General features: G+C 44.1%; 1 protein-coding gene across 1 annotated transcript; it reads right to left on the minus strand.

Moving 5' to 3' along the window:
* Positions 1–2,316: 2,316 nt before the first annotated feature.
* Positions 2,317–6,613, minus strand: LOC119318690 (disease resistance protein RGA5-like). The gene is made up of 5 exons (XM_037593272.1): positions 6,477–6,613; positions 6,136–6,319; positions 5,849–5,980; positions 4,886–5,766; positions 2,317–4,466 (listed from the first exon to the last, which is right to left on the minus strand). Exons 4-5 carry the CDS (start codon positions 5,701–5,703, stop codon positions 2,465–2,467), a joined length of 2,820 nt encoding a protein of 939 aa, XP_037449169.1. The 5' UTR covers positions 5,704–5,766; positions 5,849–5,980; positions 6,136–6,319; positions 6,477–6,613; the 3' UTR covers positions 2,317–2,464.
* Between the last annotated feature and the right edge of the window lie 12,710 nt (positions 6,614–19,323).

Consider the following 19,323-nt stretch of genomic DNA (forward strand, 5'->3'; position numbering starts at 1 on the left):
TGACCCCTGATGCAGTCCTATCTTAATCGGGAAGTCATCGGTGTCGACATCACTTGTTCGAACACTTGTCACAACATTATCGTACATGTCCTTGATGAGGGTAATGTAGTTTGCTGGGACTTTGTGTTTCCAAATTTAACATAAAAAATCATTCATGAACATTTTCAAAATTATGGAGTGTTGTTTTTGAATTCCCTAACATTTTTTGAAAATTCATGATATTTTTATAAATATCGGCGGTCTTATTTTTAAAAAAATAAGAGCATTTTATAAAATCATGTGGTAGAGGGCTTTTAGCAAAAAAGAAAAACAGAAGTAAAAAAGGGGCGTTCAGAGGATGGTACACTAACGCAGCAAAAGGTCCTCTCAGGAAAATAGTGGTTTCCCCCGGAAATGGACTAACCAAGGAAGCTATGCGTAACCTGGGCCAGCAAATGAGGCCGAATACAATGCATATTTTCTTGTCTACTTGATGCATTATCAGTGGGACAGAGGTCCCTCGCACAAAGAATTTCCAAATTCATAATTTTTATTAAATTATTAAATAATAATGTATGAATTTCTTTTGAAATTTTTTAGTGTTCTACAATTTATAAACATTTTTCAAATTCACAAGCTTTTGAAGATTCATGAAAAATGAATATAATTTTCAAATTTCAGGATTTTTTTGAATTTTCTATTTCTTGAAAATTTATTAAATTCATGAATATTCATTAAATTTGTCAATATTTTTAAAAAGTCGGTTCATTTTCTAAAATTCTACGGTAGCCGGGTTTTGGAAGAAAGAAAAAACCCACTCAAAGACCATTCAAAAAATGAGGCGCCTAGAGTTTGGTAAGCTAACGGAACCGAGGGGATCCGAACGGTGCAAACCCGAAGAACCCGTGCAATGGAAGCAAGGAACCGAGGGGATCCGAACGGTGCAAACCCGAAGAACCGGTGCAACAGAAGCAAGGAACCGAGGGGATCCGAACGGTGCAAACCCGAAGAACCGATGCAATGGAAGCAAGAACCGAGGCGATCCAAATGATGCAAACCGAAGAACCGATGCAACGGAAGCAAGGAATCGAGAGGATCCGCATGATGCAAACCCGAAGAACCGGTGCAACGAAAGCAAGGAACCGAGGGGATCCAATGGACTGCTACGTAGACGCGTAGGACATGTATAGAAGCAGAACTCATTTCATATTGTTTTTAAAACCGATATGACCGATGCTAAACACTAAGTCAGGAAATATAGTATATATGTGTGCAGGTTCAACACAGGCTCCCGTAGGTTCGACTCATAGCTCCATATGGTTCCGCTGCGTTGATGAACCGAACCTGCACCGTCTCACTGACGGGCGTCACATGCGATAAAACAGGACATAACGGACTGTTGTACATATAGGAACCGGCACAAGAGCGTAGTCACCCAATGGAACCTCATTGTATGCATGCATGTGACGGCCATCCAGAGGAACACACTGACCAGGACCACGCCAAGCAGATTTTTGTCAGCCCACCATGCAAAAAGCGGTCAGTAGTGGCCTGCCACCACGCATCCAATAATTCACCACATAAGCTCGAATGAGAACCGGAGCAAGCAGCTAGTACGAATCACGAGGCGCCACCAACGGTGCTGATAGCTATATCTACAGCAAGTTATGATAGAAAATCCTTCTCCTATATATATATATATATATATATATATATATATATATATATGTATATGTATATATATATGTATATATATATTGAGCTGTGAAAGATTGTAATCATATATAACAGCATCCAAATCATCAAGAAAACATGAAGAGCTTATCAAGTGTTTAGTTCAGGACCATATAACAGGGCACTGAGCTTCCTTGAAAATTACTAACTTTAGAAATAGCTAACCAAGAATGCAATAAAATTGCACAATTTAAACAACTGTCAGCACCAATCTCTGACTGAAGGCAGTTTACCCATTCAGAAATTAAAGAGCACACGTTTTCTGAATGACAACTCTGAACTGGGATTGTTTGCTTCAGGAACTAATCTGGCCTCAAGATGGTTTCCAACAGCATAGATCAGTCACAACACTCAAGTGCCCAATAATCAGCCAGTACTGATCTGGTATGTTACCACTGCAATTGATTAACAGATGAACTGTAAATATCAAGATTTAATTGAAAATAACGCATACCAGTCGACAGGCTTTTATTAAGCTGTAAACAACCGCAAGATAACTATTGAGAAGTAGCAGAGCGTAATAGGGGCAGAAAAGCATGCTTCATAAAAGAGCACGATCACTACACGCTGGTGGATAAAAGAGCGAAGCAGAAATGACGAATGACGAATAAAAGAGCGAATGACGACTGGTTATTACAGGAAAAAATGCAGTACAGTAGCAGTCTTAATCAATTCTACAATTTTGTATCATTATCCATAGTACATTATGCAACGGAGAGAATAGTGTATCATCAAACAGAGATGAATCGAGCTAGACAACAGTATTGAACTTGCGAACCGGATGGCCGGCCGGACGACGAGCAGAAGCAACTGTCTGAAAGAGTAGACTAGGATGGTTGGGATGTGTGCTGGCTGCTCTCTCCATGACAGTCTTTGCGGCTTCAACAATGCCATCATCATCATCAACAACCTTAATGCATTTGACACTAGTGAGGCAGGGGAGGTTCTCAATTCCAAAGTCAAGAGAGTTAGCTTCAACCATGCGAAACTGATTAAGCTCGAGTTTTTCAAGCTTTGGCATGGACCCTGTCCCAAACATCAGATCTATTGGTTCAAAACATCCGCAATAAATAAAAATCTTCAGGAACCGGAACCCAACTTCACCACTGATTCTGAGCTTTCCATTTGACTCTATTTTTTCCTCCAGATGCAGAATCAGCAGACTGGGTAGAGCCCCAAGGGTGCAGAGGTCGTCCTGCTTGAGCCCCTCCACACGAAGGCATAGCCGTTGGAGGTTTCTTAGGGAGCCCACCCATGTCGGAACCTGTGGGAGGGTCGAAAACCAGAAATAAAGGTACTCGAGGGTAGGCAGGCACAAAGATTCCTCATGTAAGAGGCCGCTCCGATCCCCAATAGTCAGGGAGCGGAGATTCTGGGTGCCTAGCTTACACAGGGAGGAGACAATAGCTTTGTTGTGCTCCTCCCTAACCATATTTGTATCCTCTGTGTCAGAATCAACTCTCAAATTAAGGTCAAGCTGCAGATTCCTCAAATTCATTAGTTGACCAAGGCCGCTCGGGAAGTCAAATGGCTGAATGGAGACCCTCACATCTTCCAACGTATCCAGTGCTTGCATCTTTGCAATCCCTTCAGGAAATTTCACATCATCATCAACAAGTAGATGCGACAATTTTCTGAGATTCACAATAGATGCAGGTAATTCCTCTACATGAGTCCATCTTAGGTCCAGCACCTCCAAGCATCCTAAACGATCAATTTGTTCTGGGAGCTTGCTTATTCCTGTACCTTTGAGATTCAGGTACCTCAGCTGGAACAACCTCACTATATTTTCAAGATGATGATCTTCTAATGCATAACAACGCATCAAGTCAAGAACACGCAGATGTCTGAACTCTTCCAAAGAAGGGATTTCTAACAGATCTCTAACCATAGTAAGTGATCGGACATGGGACAACACGAGTCCTGCTGCCAGTACTGTTGAATTTATTTTCTTGACACCTTGTAGACAGAGTCGACGAACAACTTTGCTTTGGTTTCCAATTGTCAGAATGGGAACACCAAGTAAAGTAACGAAGTTCTCTTCCGCGGACATGTGTATGATGAAATCAAGAATCGTGTCATGAACTCGACAACTCTTAACCTTGCCATATTCATTTGTCTTTGCGGGTTGGATCAAACCCCTATTGAGGAGCTCATTAAAGCACCTTTCTCCTACATCATGTGTCGTATATATGTCTTCTTTATGAACGAATCCTTCACCAATCCATCTCCTTATCAAACACTTTCTCTTTATAATAGAATCTTCCTGAAATATACTCATATACAAGAGACAACTTTTTAGATGTGTAGGCAGATCAAAGTAGCTAAGTGACAATATCTTCATCATTCCTACGACACTAGGATTTCTTTCAAGTGCACGACCAATTGACTCTTCCACTTTATTCCATAGATCCTCTGTTCTCTCTCTGTTAGCCAACAGACCAGATATAGCGATGATTGCCAGAGGTAAGCCATCACATCTTTTCAGAATTCCATCAGAAACTTTTTCAAGGTGTGGAGGGAGCTCTTCTGTGGAGTCGAATAGTCTTTGATGAAATAGTTCTTTTGAATGCACCGGATTAAGAGGTCTGATATTATAAATATCACCACCGAATAATGAACAACATGATTTGGCAACATCATTTATACGAGTAGTGGTGATTATGATACTTCCAGAACTAGTCATGGGGAATGCAAACTTAATAACATTCCATGCATTCTCATCCCATATATCATCAACGACAACAAAATACCTGCACCGTGGTTTTAATATAAAGAGTGTACAACAAGATAGATAAAGGGAAAAAAGAACCTTGAGTAGAATGACAGCATAAAAAGTACTTCTATGTAAGAAAGCTACACATGTTAGAATCATTGTTAAAAGAAAGCATGCCAAGACATGTGCTGTGCCTAGTCGCTAGGCAACAACAGATTTCCTAACGCGTAATCATGCTAGGTGCGCCCTTTGGTGAAATAGGCGCTAGGCACATGCAAATTAGAACATTTAACCATTACATTTTATAACAATAGGTGGGAAAATATGAACATAAATTACAAGGAACTGTTTTTCTTTACAAATTACTGGTAAGATGTTCATGCGAAATGACTAAATAACTATCATAACTAGATATATATTCGAGGAGAACAAGTATACATAGAATAGAAACTATACCTTTTATTTGCTAGGCAATCATTAATCTTGCTTATCAGTTGTTGTATACTCCGTGCTTTAGTGTTAGCACAACCTTGGCTAACTTCATCAAGAATGGTTCTCAAGATATCTGCCATGTCAGGATTTCGCGACACCGATACGAAAGCCTTGCACTCAAATTTCTCTTTGAGGTCTTGATACACTTGGTTTGCAAGAGTTGTTTTGCCCATTCCTCCGGATCCTATGATGGAGACCAGCTTCGGTTGCTCATTTGTTGACGCACCTTCGGTCAACAGTTTGATTATCTCAGCCTTGGGCTCATCAATTCCCACAAGCTTAGAGGCATGCTCAAAGATAGCAAGGGCTTGAGGGTCAACGGCTGCATTCTTGGAGTTGGAGATAGTCACACCAGTCCTATACCTTGCATTCCTATCGGCCACCTCAATGACTAGCTTCTTCATATCATGGATCTCGCTACCAATCCGATGGTGAGTCTTCATCTTGCCCAACTTCCCCAGGGAGTGCTTGATCTTCTCAATGAAGCCATCTGGTTTGGTGTCTTTGTCATCGATGGTTTGCATGAAGTCGTCTATGGTGTCCTCCATATCGTAGGAGAGCTCCCTCACCGCCGCTGCCCAAACTTTATCTTGCAAATCAGGGTCCTCGTCCTCTGACATTTTGAGGAGAAATGCGTGCATGGCCTCAAGTTCATCCATGAGGAACCTGATCTCCTTGCGCACTCCCTTGAAACGCTTGTACTCGTCGCCGAGCAGAGCGGACAGCTTCCCCAGGACGGGTTTGAGGACCCCCGTCGCCGCGCTTACCAAAGCCGCCTCCATATGGCCGTGATAGCTCAAGAGCTCGCCCAGTCAATTCTGCAGTGGAGGCCGTGAATGTACAACCTGAAGATGGATAAAATCATAGAAGGTAAGCCACTAGGCCCAAATCCAAGCACACCACCTGCAAAGATGGGGTCGTACATACCTAGCTGGGTGGATCCGGCCGCGAAGTAGCTGGGATCTGGCCGCCGCTCGGTTCGCGGTGCCGGTCGAGCCGAGCGTACACTGACGGTGAACAGTGAATCGTATTTTTCTCTCCGCGTCGTGGATCTGAACCCTGAAAGAATGGATTCACGGCAGTGAGCCAAGCCATTGCTGTACCGAACAAGCTAGGGATCGACCTCCGTGCGGGATGGGAGCAGGCAATGCGCGCCGGCACAGGAGGATCCGGAGATCGAAGCACCCGGAGTGGGGAAGGGAACGGGGTCGTACCGAGAGGGATCGATCGGCCGTGCAGGACGACGGGCCACGGAGAAGCCAAGGGCAGGGAAGCTCGGACGCCGGCGACACGTGAACAGCTGAGAGTTGGCTCTATCTGCTCGCTCTGTGGGTCGAGCGCACCGACGGTGAACAGTGTAATTAATTTACTCCCTTGTCCGCGCCATCCATCTGAACCCTGAAAGAGAATCGATTGACGGAGGTGAGCCGAAGAATTGGTGCGCCGAACGAGCTATGGACCGAGCCCGTGCCGGCGCAGGCCAATGCGAGGCGGCGACGGTGGCAGCACGAGTGGAGATGGAAGCGCCGCAGTGGGGAAGGGGACGGGGCCGTACCTAGCGGGATCGAGATGCCGTGCACCGCGGACGGAGTAGCCGGACGATGAAGCTCGACGCCGGCAAGCAGTGGGCGAGAGAGTGTGGAGTGGATCGAGCGAGAAGGGGATGGATGGATGGATCTATCTGGTCTAGTCGTCGCCAAAACGCGTAAACAAAGAAGCAGAGGTCGTCGCCGGGTCGTCGTTGTTTGGCCTTATCCTATGTCTGTCTCTCTGCTCTGTGGGCCCAACTCCACGTGGCATAGGAGGGATGTGTTCCCTCAGGCCAACTCCATGGTCCGCCCGTGTCCGTTCGGGGTAAACGGACACAAAACGACCATGACGAGAGAAGTACCATCCTCAATCAAATCGGCGTTTGGCGCGGGAGTATCCGTGTGGTCGTGATGGTGGCCTCTTCAGCGGCATCGCCCCGTCGAAATACCATGGAGACCGAACCGCCACTCGGGGATCTTCTCAAAAGGCTGCGTCGGCTCATCCTGGAGGTCAAGCGCGTGCCATGCCACTCGGGCTCCGACGACCCTAGGCCCGACCTCGACAAGTGCCCAATCTACTGCCTGGTCAGTCCACTTCATCGAAAAAGGTTTCACCAGAACCATAAAGGTTCGCAGCACACACGCACACATGCAAAGTACGACAAGGTTATGCTAAGGGCATATCTCAACACGCCCTAAAGAGAATAAAAAAGGCAATGGCCAGTGGCACGGTCCTAGGCATTGCCGCAGCGAGTCCCAAGGGCCAATCCGGCTTTGGAGGTGGAGGGGGATCGGAGGAGCCAGCGCATGAAGATCAGCAACGAAGATGCCGACGGCGTCCTGATCTGGCGGACGGCTAAGCGGCCGCCAAAGTTGCAAATATCCACACATTTTGAAAATCACGTCAGTAGATCGTCGGAGAGGTGCATGCTGAACCACTAGCTTATCGCAAACCGTCAGAGCGTCCACGCAAGCAACCCAATACCCAGCCACCTAATGTGACGGGATTGTTGCGCGGAAGCCTGAAGTTCCTCAAAGAGGCCGGGGAAGTTGCTGTTACACCAACGCCGGCCAACCACCTCACGAAAGCAACTCCAAAGAAATTGCACGAAAGCGCACTCGAAGAAGATGTGATTAGAGTCTTCAGTAGTCTCGCATAATGGGCAAGTACCATCCCTGGGACCATTCCTCTTGAGGATCTCCACCCTGAAGGTACCGGCCCCGGATTCATTGCCAAAGAAAAATCTGGATCTTTAGCGGGAGTCGAATTGTCCAGATTTGTGCCATTGAGTAGAATAAGTGCATAGGTGTGAAAGGTACAAATGTGCATAAGTACAGCGTCGTGCAACACGTGACAGAATGTGTGTGTGTGTGTGTGTGTGTGTGTTTTGAGGGAACAGAATGTGTTGAAGTCGGTTGTGTTGGCAACTAAATCTTCTACGTAGTATAAATGTTGAGATTCAGGCATTCGTTGTAGTACTGTCTCCTTTGTTTTCAGTACTCTGTTTCTTGTCTGAAACTCTGAAGCGGGCATCACTGTTTGTGTGTGTCCACGGAAAACAGAGAGCGAGAGAGACCCATCACTGCAGAGGGTTCCCAGCCTACACAGTTAACATGTTCATTAGCCTTCTCGCAGTGGCAGTAGCCAATTTGTTTTTTAAAGAAGAAGCAGTCCTTGCATCTCAGCAACCATAAGCACCCATCAATTACCAAAACAACAAAAAACTTTTGAGATTGCAGCCTCGGCAAAATCGCTTCGCATCATCATTTAGTACGGAGACCATGATCAAGCCAGCACGCATCATCAACTCAACGGTGCATCTCTAGCCAAAAGACATGGAAGGTCTTCAAAATGTCAGCAAGAAGCCAAGAACAAGGCTCTCTATGAGAAACAACAACCAATGCAAAAACTAGAAAAACATAGCAAATTGATCATTTCTGGCAACTTGGATTATTATGGTCCAACTATAATAGTGGCACAAAAAGCTTGCTTTGTCAGGCTTGTGCCGAATGTTTCAAGAACTAACTGAACACACTTCTATTGCAGCTGATTACAGATAGTTTGCAAAGTGCAAATTATTATGGCCGTGATGAACCTACTCAGCGAAAGACAACAACAAACACCATAGACAACACGTCAGCACATGTGCCTTCATGGACACGTCAGCAGATTGCCACACAAGAAGATGCCTGAGGACAGGAATTTGTAACATCATACTCAATGACGTACACAGAAATCTCAGTAATTTCCTTTGTAAGGCAAAGACTATACATCGGTTCTTTAAACGACTGCATGGGATTAGTAACTGAAGTGGCAGCGTGCCTAGGGCCTGGTTAGCATCCAACATGCAACTTTGCTGGTACAATTCTTATAACCTACAAAGATGATTTAACTTGTACAGGGTTTTATTCTTGAAGCCAACAACAGAAGACTCTCCGGTAACATCCAACAGAACACAATCATGAAGGGTAGCAGCTTCTTGAGCTCATTAACCAAGAGATGAAGTGTGTCTATCCAGCATCCTGCCACCGAAGCATCCGGAGAGTAGCACTGCAAGTGATTTTGAAAGTTAGAATCTACTGTGATAGCAAGCATATATTACAGTGCAAAACGCTATAAGCATTTTTTTTGGAAATGGAGGTGAGCCCCCGGCCTCTGCATCATGAAGATGCATACAGCCATTTTATTAGAAATCCGCTCAGTATCAACAAAAAATATCTGACAGCTCGCAAACGGAGCAAAACAAAAAAGAAAATTACATGCTGACACAAGTAGCCGATACGGTGATATGTGGGATAAGCTCCCTAGACTCCTATCCTATTGTGCGAGCGCCATCCGAACCGGTTGAATATAGCCCGAGCTACCATCTCCCATTGGTTGCACCCAATAACCAAAGGCTTCCTCGAGTCCATAGGAGTGAGTAAGGACCACGTACGGATCCAAGCTGTAGCTCTGAAGATAACCTGCAAGAAAGTTAAAGAGTGTTGTCTGTTAAAAATCACATCATTCCTGCAATTCCATATAGTCCATAATAGCACACATATTCCAATCCGAATACGAGCCGATATAATCTGTTCAACCCCAGCTAACCACGTCCAAAACAACGATGCAATATCAACTGAAGGATTAATATTGAAAGCTATATGAATCGTTCTCCAAAGAAGTTTGGCAAGTGGGCATTCAAAAAATAAGTGTTGTATTGTTTCATCATGATCACAAAAACAGCAACGTGAACTCCCTACCCATCGCCTTTTGAGTAAGTTGTCCTTTGTGAGTATCACTTGCTTGTGGACAAACCACATGAAAATTTTAATCCGCAAAGGAACCTTAACCCTCCATATGTGTAATGACCTTGAGATTGGGCCAGAATTAATCAAATCCAAATAGAAAGATTTCACCGTAAAAATCCCATTCTTAGCTAACTTCAATTGTATCGAATCCGGCTGGTCCAAGAGTTGAACTTCTATCAATCTCCGAACCAACTGCATCCAAGCATTCCATCGCTCACCAACTAACGCATGTCGGAACTGGATATTCAGGGGAATAGTTTGAAGAACTGTGCCTACGTAATCTTCCTTACGTCGCACAATATTATAAAAGGTGGGATATTGGACGGCCAGAGGTGCCTCTCCTAACCACGTATCCTCCCCAAATCTTGTTGACATCCCATTGCCAACCAAGAATTTGACCCTACGAAAGAACAAGTCTTTCGTTCGCATAAGTCCCTTCCAGAATGGCGAGTCTGTCGGTCTCATGGTAACCTGGGCTAATGTTTTGGATTGTAGATACTTATTGCGCAAGATTAGTGACCACATACCCTCTGGCTCTGTCTCGAGCCTGTAAAGCCATTTGCTCATAAGGCATTTATTCTTAATCTCTAAGTTCTCAATACCGAGACCCCCTTGGTCTTTAGGTCGGCACAGAATATCCCATCTCGCAAGACGGTATTTCCTCTTGGCCTCATTAGACTGCCAAAAAAACGAGATCTAAAGAAATCAAGACGTTTCTGAACTCCTTTCAGAATTTCGAAGAATGAGAGTAAAAATATCGGCATACTAGTCAATACCGAGTTAATCAGGACTAGTCTACCTCCATATGACATAAGCTTGCCCTTCTAGCAGCTGAGTTTTTTTTCAATTCGTTCTTCAATACACTTCCATTCTTTATTGGATAACTTACGATGATGGATCGGTATGCCCAAGTAATTGAATGGCAAAGCACCCAATTCATATCCGAACAACTGTCTATAAGTGTGTTCCTCGTCTTTGGCCTTCCCAAAGCAGAACAACTCACTCTTATGAAAATTAAGTTTTAACCCAGACAATTGTTCAAAGAGACATAAGATGAGTTCCATATTACGTGCCTTAGCCATGTCATGTTCCATGAAAAGAATAGTGTCATCTGCATATTGTAGAATGGATACCCCTCCATTGACTAGATGAGGAACTAAACCTTCTACATGGCCACGCTGCTTGGCCCTACCAATAAGGACAGCTAGCATGTCAGCCACAATATTAAACAGAAGAGGAGACATGGAATCCCCTTGTCTCAACCCCTTATGAGTCTGGAAATAATGACCGATGTCATCATTCACCTTGACTCCAACACTACCTTTCTGGACTTGGGTATCTACTTGGTTCCTCCAGGCTTCACTAAAATCCTTCATGCGCATTGCCTGCTGAAGAAAAGGCCACTTGACTATATCATACACCTTTTCAAAATCCACTTTGAAGATAACCCCATCTAGTTTCTTCGAGTGGATCTCGTGGATCGTTTCATGCAAGACGACCACCCCTTCTAGTATGTGTCGCCCCGGCATGAATGTCCTCTGACTTGGTTGGACCACGTCTTGAGCAATCTGCGTCAATCTATTGGTTCCAACCTTTGTGAAGATTTTAAAACTCACATTAATTAGACAGATAGGCCTAAATTGCTCTATCCGAATTGCCTCTTCTTTCTTTGGTAGTAGCGTTATCGTACCGAAGTTGAGATGAAACAACTCTAAGTGACCGTTGAAAAAATCATGAAACTGTTGGGGAACGTAGTAATTTCAAAAAAATTCCTACGCACACGCAAGATCATGGTGATGCATAGCAATGAGAGGGGAGAGTGTGATCTACGTACCCTTGTAGATCGACAATGGAAGCGTTAACTTGGTTGATGTAGTCGTACGTCTTCACGGCCCGACCAATCAAGCACCGAAACTATGGAACCTCCGAGTTCTAGCACACGTTCAGCTCGATGACGATCCCCGGACTCCGATCCAGCAAAGTGTCGGGGAAGAGTTCCGTCAGATCGACGGCGTGGTGACGATCTTGATGTACTAATGTCGCAGGGCTTCGCCTAAGCACCACTACAATATTATCGAGGACTATGGTGGAAGGGGGCACTGCACACGGCTAAGAATATGATCACGTGGATCAACTTGTGTCTCTAGGGGGTGCCCCTGCCTCCGTATATAAAGGCTCAAAGGGGGGGGGGGCGGCCGGCCAAGAGGAGGCGCGCCAGGAGGAGTCCTACTTGAAGGAAATATGCCCTAGAGGCAATAATAAAGTTATTATTTATTTCCTTATAATCATGATAAATGTTTATTATTCATGCTAGAATTGTATTTTCCGGAAACATAATACATGTGTGAATACATAGACAAACAGAGTGTCACTAGTATGCCTCTACTTGACTAGCTCGTTAATCAAAGATGGTTATGTTTCCTAACCATGAACAATGAGTTGTTATTTAATTAACGAGGTCACATCATTAGTAGAATGATCTGATTGACATGACCCATTCCATTAGCTTAGCACCTGATCGTTTAGTATGTTGCTATTGCTTTCTTCATGACTTATACATGTTCCTACGACTATGAGATTATGCAACTCCCGTTTACCGGAGGAACACTTTGGGTACTACCAAACGTCACAACGTAAATGGGTGATTATAAAGGAGTACTACAGGTGTCTCCAATGGTCGATGTTGGGTTGGCGTATTTTGAGATTAGGATTTGTCACTCCGATTGTCGGAGAGGTATCTCTGGGCCCTCTCGGTAATACACATCACATAAGCCTTGCAAGCATTACAACTAATATGTTAGTTGTGAGATGATGTATTACGGAACGAGTAAAGAGACTTGCCGTTAACGAGATTGCACTAGGTATTGGATACCGACGATCGAATCTCGGGCAAGTAACATACCGATGACAAAGGGAACAACGTATGTTGTTATGCGGTCTGACCGATAAAGATCTTCGTAGAATATGTAGGAGCCAATATGGGCATCCAGGTCCCGCTATTGGTTATTGACCAGAGACATGTCTCGGTCATGTCTACATTGTTCTCGAACCCGTAGGGTCCGCACGCTTAAGGTTACGACGACAGTTATATTATGAGTTTATGCATTTTGATGTACCGAAGGTTGTTCGGAGTCCCGGATGTGATCACGGACATGACGAGGAGTCTCGAAATGGTCGAGACATAAAGATTGATATATTGGAAGCCTATGTTTGGACATCGGAAGTGTTCCGGGTGAAATCGGGATTTTACCGGGTTACCGGGAGGTTACCGGAACCCCCCGGGAGCCATATGGGCCATCATGGGCCTTAGTGGAAAGGAGAAAGGGGCAGCCCAAGGTGGCTGCGCCTCTTTCCCCTCCCCTAGTCCTATTAGGACTAGGAGAAGGTGGCCGGCCCCCCTCTCTCCCTTCCCCTCCGAGGAATCCTAGTTGGACTAGGATTGGGGGGAGGAATCCTACTCCCAGAGGGAGTAGGACTCTCCTGCGCCTCCCTCTATGGCCGGCCAGCCTTCCCCCCTCTACTCCTTTATATACGGAGGCAGGGGCACCTCTAAACACACAAGTTGACACAAGTTGATCCACGTGATCGATTCCTTAGCCGTGTGCGGTGCCCCCTGCCACCATATTCCTCGATAATACTGTAGCGGAGTTTAGGCGAAGCCCTGCTGCTGTAGTTCAGCAAGATCGTCACCACGCCGTCGTGCTGACGAAACTCTTCCCCGACACTTTGCTGGATCGGAGTCCGGGGATCGTCATCGAGCTGAACGTGTGCTCGAACTCGGAGGTGCCGTAGTTTCGGTGCTTGATCGGTTGGATCGTGAAGACGTACGACTACTTCCTCTACGTCGTGTCATTGCTTCCGCAGTCGGTCTGCGTTGGGTACGTAGACAACACTCTCCTCTCGTTTCTATGCATCACATGATCCTGTGTGCGCGTAGGAAATTTTTTTGAAATTACTACGAAACCCAACAGTGGCATCCGAGCCTAGGTTAATGATGTTGATGTTATATGCACGAGTAGAACACAAGTGAGTTGTGGACGATACAAGTCATACTGCCTACCAACATGTCATATTTTGGTTCAGCGGTATTGTTGGACGAGACGACCCGGACCAACCTTACGCGTACGCTTACGCGAGACCGATTCCCTCGACGTGCTTTGCACAGAGATGGCTTGCGGGCGACTGCCTCTCCAACTTTAGTTGAACCAAGTATGGCTACGCCCGGTCCTTGCGAAGGTTAAAACGGAGTCTATTTGACAAACTATCGTTGTGGTTTTGATGCGTAGGTGAGATTGGTTCTTACTTAAGCCCGTAGCAGCCACGTAAAACATGCAACAACAAAGTAGAGGACGTCTAACTTGTTTTTGCAGGGCATGTTGTGATGTGATATGGTCAAGGCATGATGCTGAATTTTATTGTATGAGATGATCATGTTTTGTAACCAAGTTATCGGCAACTGGCAGGAGCCATATGGTTGTCGCTTTATTGTATGCAATGCAATCGCGATGTAATGCTTTACTTTATTACTAAACGGTAGTGATAGTCGTGGAAGCATAAGATGTGCGAGACGACAACGATGCTACGATGGAGATCAAGGTGTCGCGCCGGTGACGATGGTGATCATGACGGTGCTTCGGAGATGGAGATCACAAGCACAAGATAATGATGGCCATATCATATCACTTATATTGATTGCATGTGATGTTTATCTTTTTATGCATCTTATCTTGCTTTGATTGACGGTAGCATTATAAGATGATCTCTCACTAAATTATCAAGAAGTGTTCTCCCTGAGTATGCACCGTTGCAAAAGTTCTTCGTGCTGAGACACCACGTGATGATCGGGTGTGATAGGCTCTACGTTCAAATACAACGGGTGCAAAACAGTTGCGCACGCAGAATACTCAGGTTAAACTTGACGAGCCTAGCATATGCAGATATGGCCTCGGAACACGGAGACCGAAAGGTCGAGCGTGAATCATATAGTAGATATGATCAACATAATGATGTTCGCCGATGAAACTACTCCATCTCACGTGATGATCGGACATGGTTTAGTTGATTTGGATCACGTGATCACTTAGAGGATTAGAGGGATGTCTATCTAAGTGGGAGTTCTTTAATAATATGATTAATTGAACTTAAAATTTATCATGAACTTAGTCCCTGATAGTATCTTGCTTGTTTATGTTGATTGTAGATAGATGGCTCGTGCTGTTGTTCCGTTAAATTTTAATGCGTTCCTTGAGAAAGCAAAGTTGAAAGATGATGGTAGCAATTACACGGACTGGGTCCGTAACTTGAGGATTATCCTCATTGCTGCATAGAAGAATTACGTCCTGGAAGCACCGCTGGGTGCCAGGCCTGCTGCTGGAGCAACGCCAGATGTTATGAACGTCTGGCAGAGCAAAGCTGATGACTACTCGATAGTTCAGTGTGCCATGCTTTACGGCTTAGAATCGGGACTTCAACGACGTTTTGAACGTCATGGAGCATATGAGATGTTCCAGGAGTTGAAGTTAATATTTCAAGCAAATGCCCGGATTGAGAGATATGAAGTCTCCAATAAGTTCTATAGCTGCAAGATGGAAGAGAATAGTTCTGTCAGTGAGCATATACTCAAAATGTCTGGGTATAATAATCACTTGATTCAATTGGGAGTTAATCTTCCAGATGATTGCGTCATTGACAGAATTCTCCAATCACTGCCACCAAGCTACAAGAGCTTCGTGATGAACTATAATATGCAAGGGATGAACAAGACTATTCCCGAGCTCTTCGCAATGCTAAAAGCTGCGGAGGTAGAAATCAAGAAGGAGCATCAAGTGTTGATGGTTAACAAGACCACTAGTTTCAAGAAAAAGGGCAAAGGGAAGAAAAAGGGGAACTTCAAAAAGAACGGCAAGCAAGTTGCTGCTCAAGAGAAGAAACACAAGTCTAGACCTAAGCCTGAAACTGAGTGCTTCTACTGCAAGCAGACTGGTCACTGGAAGCGGAACTGCCCCAAGTATTTGGCGGATAAGAAGGATGGCAAGGTGAACAAAGGTATATGTGATATACATGTTATTGATGTGTACCTTACCAATGCTCGCAGTAGCACCTGGGTATTTGATACTGGTTCTGTTGCTAATATTTGCAACTCGAAACAGGGACTACAGAATAAGCGGGCACTGGCAAAGGACGAGGTGACGATGCGCGTGGGAAACGGTTCCAAAGTCGATGTGATCGCGGTCGGCACGCTACCTCTACATCTACCTTCGGGATTAATATTAGACCTAAATAATTGTTATTTGGTGCCAGCGTTGAGCATGAACATTATATCTGGATCTTGTTTAATGCGAGACGGTTATTCATTTAAATCAGAGAATAATGGTTGTTCTATTTATATGAATAATATCTTTTATGGTCATGCACCCTTGAAGAGTGGTCTATTCTTACTAAATCTCGATAGTAGTAATACACATATTCATAATGTTGAAACCAAAAGATGCAGAGTTGATAATGAAAGTGCAACTTATTTGTGGCACTGTCGTTTAGGTCATATCGGTGTAAAACGCATGAAAAAACTCCATACTAATGGACTTTTGGAACCACTTGATTATGAATCACTTGGTACTTGCGAACCGTGCCTCATGGGCAAGATGACTAAAACACCGTTCTCCGGTACTATGGAGAGAGCAACAGATTTGTTGGAAATCATACATACCGATGTATGTGGCCCGATGAATATTGAGGCTCGTGGCGGATATCGTTATTTTCTCACCTTCACAGATGATTTGAGCAGATATGGATATATCTACTTAATGAAGCATAAGTCTGAAACATTTGAAAAGTTCAAAGAATTTCAGAGTGAAGTTGAAAATCATCGTAACAAGAAAATAAAGTTTCTACGATCTGATCGTGGAGGAGAATATTTGAGTTACGAGTTTGGTGTACATTTGAAAAATTGTGGAATAGTTTCGCAACTCACGCCACCCGGAACACCACAGCGTAATGGTGTGTCCGAACGTCGTAATCGTACTTTACTAGATATGGTGCGATCTATGATGTCTCTTACAGATTTACCGCTATCATTTTGGGGATATGCTTTAGAGACGGCCGCATTCACGTTAAATAGGGCACCATCAAAATCCGTTGAGACGACGCCTTATGAACTATGGTTTGGCAAGAAACCAAAGGTGTCGTTTCTTAAAGTTTGGGGCTGCGATGCTTATGTGAAAAAGCTTCAACCTGATAAGCTCGAACCCAAATCGGAGAAATGTGTATTCATAGGATACCCAAAGGAAACTGTTGGGTACACCTTCTATCACAGATCCGAAGGCAAAACATTTGTTGCTAAGAATGGATCATTTCTAGAGAAGGAGTTTCTCTCGAAAGAAGTGAGTGGGAGGAAAGTAGAACTTGACGAGGTAACTGTACCTGCTCCCTTACTGGAAAGTAGTTCATCACAGAAAACTGTTTCAGTGACACCTACACCAGTTAGTGAGGAAGCCAATGATAATGATCATGAAACTTCAGATCAAGATACTACTGAACTTCGTAGATCAACCAGAGTAAGATCCGCACCAGAGTGGTACGGTAATCCTGTTCTGGAGGTCATGCTACTAGAGCATGATGAACCTACGAACTATGAAGAAGCGATGGTGAGCCCAGATTCCGCAAAGTGGCTAGAAGCCATGAAATCTGAGATGGGATCCATGTATGAGAACAAAGTATGGACTTTGGTTGACTTGCCCGATGATCGGCAAGCGATTGAGAATAAATGGATCTTTAAGAAGAAGACTGACGCTGATGGTAATGTTACTGTCTACAAAGCTCGACTTGTCGCAAAAGGTTTTCGGCAAGTTCAAGGAATTGACTACGATGAGACCTTCTCACCCGTAGCGATGCTTAAGTCCGTCCGAATCATGTTAGCAATTGCCGCATTTTATGATTATGAAATTTGGCAAATGGATGTCAAAACTGCATTCCTGAATGGATTCCTGGAAGAAGAGTTGCATATGATGCAACCAGAAGGTTTTGTCGATCCAAAGGGAGCTAACAAAGTGTGCAAGCTCCAGCGATCCATTTATGGACTGGTGCAAGCCTCTCGGAGTTGGAATAAACGTTTTGATAGTGTGATCAAAGCATTTGGTTTTATACAGACTTTTGGAGAAGCCTGTATTTACAAGAAAGTGAGTGGGAGTTCTGTAGCATTTCTGATACTATATGTGGATGACATATTACTGATTGGAAATGATATAGAATTTCTGGATAGCATAAAGGGATACTTGAATAAAAGTTTTTCAATGAAAGACCTCGGTGAAGCTGCTTACATATTAGGCATTAAGATCTATAGAGACAGATCAAGACGCTTAATTGGACTTTCACAAAGCACATACCTTAACAAAATTTTGAAGAAATTCAAAATGGATCAAGCAAAGAAAGGGTTCTTGCCTGTGTTACAAGGTGTGAAATTGAGTAAGACTCAATGCCCGACCACTGCAGAAGATAGAGAGAATATGAAAGATGTTCCCTATGCATCAGCCATAGGCTCTATCATGTATGCAATGCTGTGTACCAGACCTGATGTGTGCCTTGCTATAAGTTTAGCAGGGAGGTACCAAAGTAATCCAGGAATGGATCACTGGACAGCGGTCAAGAACATCCTGAAATACCTGAAAAGGACTAAGGATATGTTTCTCGTATATGGAAGTGACAAAGAGCTCATCGTAAAAGGTTACGTTGATGCAAGCTTTGACACTGATCCGGACGATTCTAAATCGCAAACCGGATACGTGTTTACATTAAACGGTGGAGCTGTCAGTTGGTGCAGTTCTAAACAAAGCGTCGTAGCGGGATCTACATGTGAAGCGGAATACATAGCTGCTTCGGAAGCAGCAAATGAAGGAGTCTGGATGAAGGAGTTCATATCCGATCTAGGTGTCATACCTAGTGCATCGGGTCCAATGAAAATCTTTTGTGACAATACTGGTGCAATTGCCTTGGCAAAGGAATCCAGATTTCACAAAAGGACCAAACACGTCAAGAGAGGCTTCAACTCCATCCGGGATCTAGTCCAGGTGGGAGACATAGAGATTTGCAAGATACATACGGATCTGAATATTGCAGACCCGTTGACTAAGCCTCTTCCACGAGCAAAACATGATCAGCACCAAAGCTCCATGGGTGTTAGATTCATTACAGTGTAATCTAGATTATTGACTCTAGTGCAAGTGGGAGACTGAAGGAAATATGCCCTAGAGGCAATAATAAAGTTATTATTTATTTCCTTATAATCATGATAAATGTTTATTATTCATGCTAGAATTGTATTTTCCGGAAACATAATACATGTGTGAATACATAGACAAACAGAGTGTCACTAGTATGCCTCTACTTGACTAGCTCGTTAATCAAAGATGGTTATGTTTCCTAACCATGAACAATGAGTTGTTATTTAATTAACGAGGTCACATCATTAGTAGAATGATCTGATTGACATGACCCATTCCATTAGCTTAGCACCTGATCGTTTAGTATGTTGCTATTGCTTTCTTCATGACTTATACATGTTCCTACGACTATGAGATTATGCAACTC

Source organism: Triticum dicoccoides, chromosome 6A (assembly GCF_002162155.2).
Source record: "Triticum dicoccoides isolate Atlit2015 ecotype Zavitan chromosome 6A, WEW_v2.0, whole genome shotgun sequence".
Taxonomy (NCBI): Eukaryota; Viridiplantae; Streptophyta; class Magnoliopsida; order Poales; family Poaceae; genus Triticum; species Triticum dicoccoides.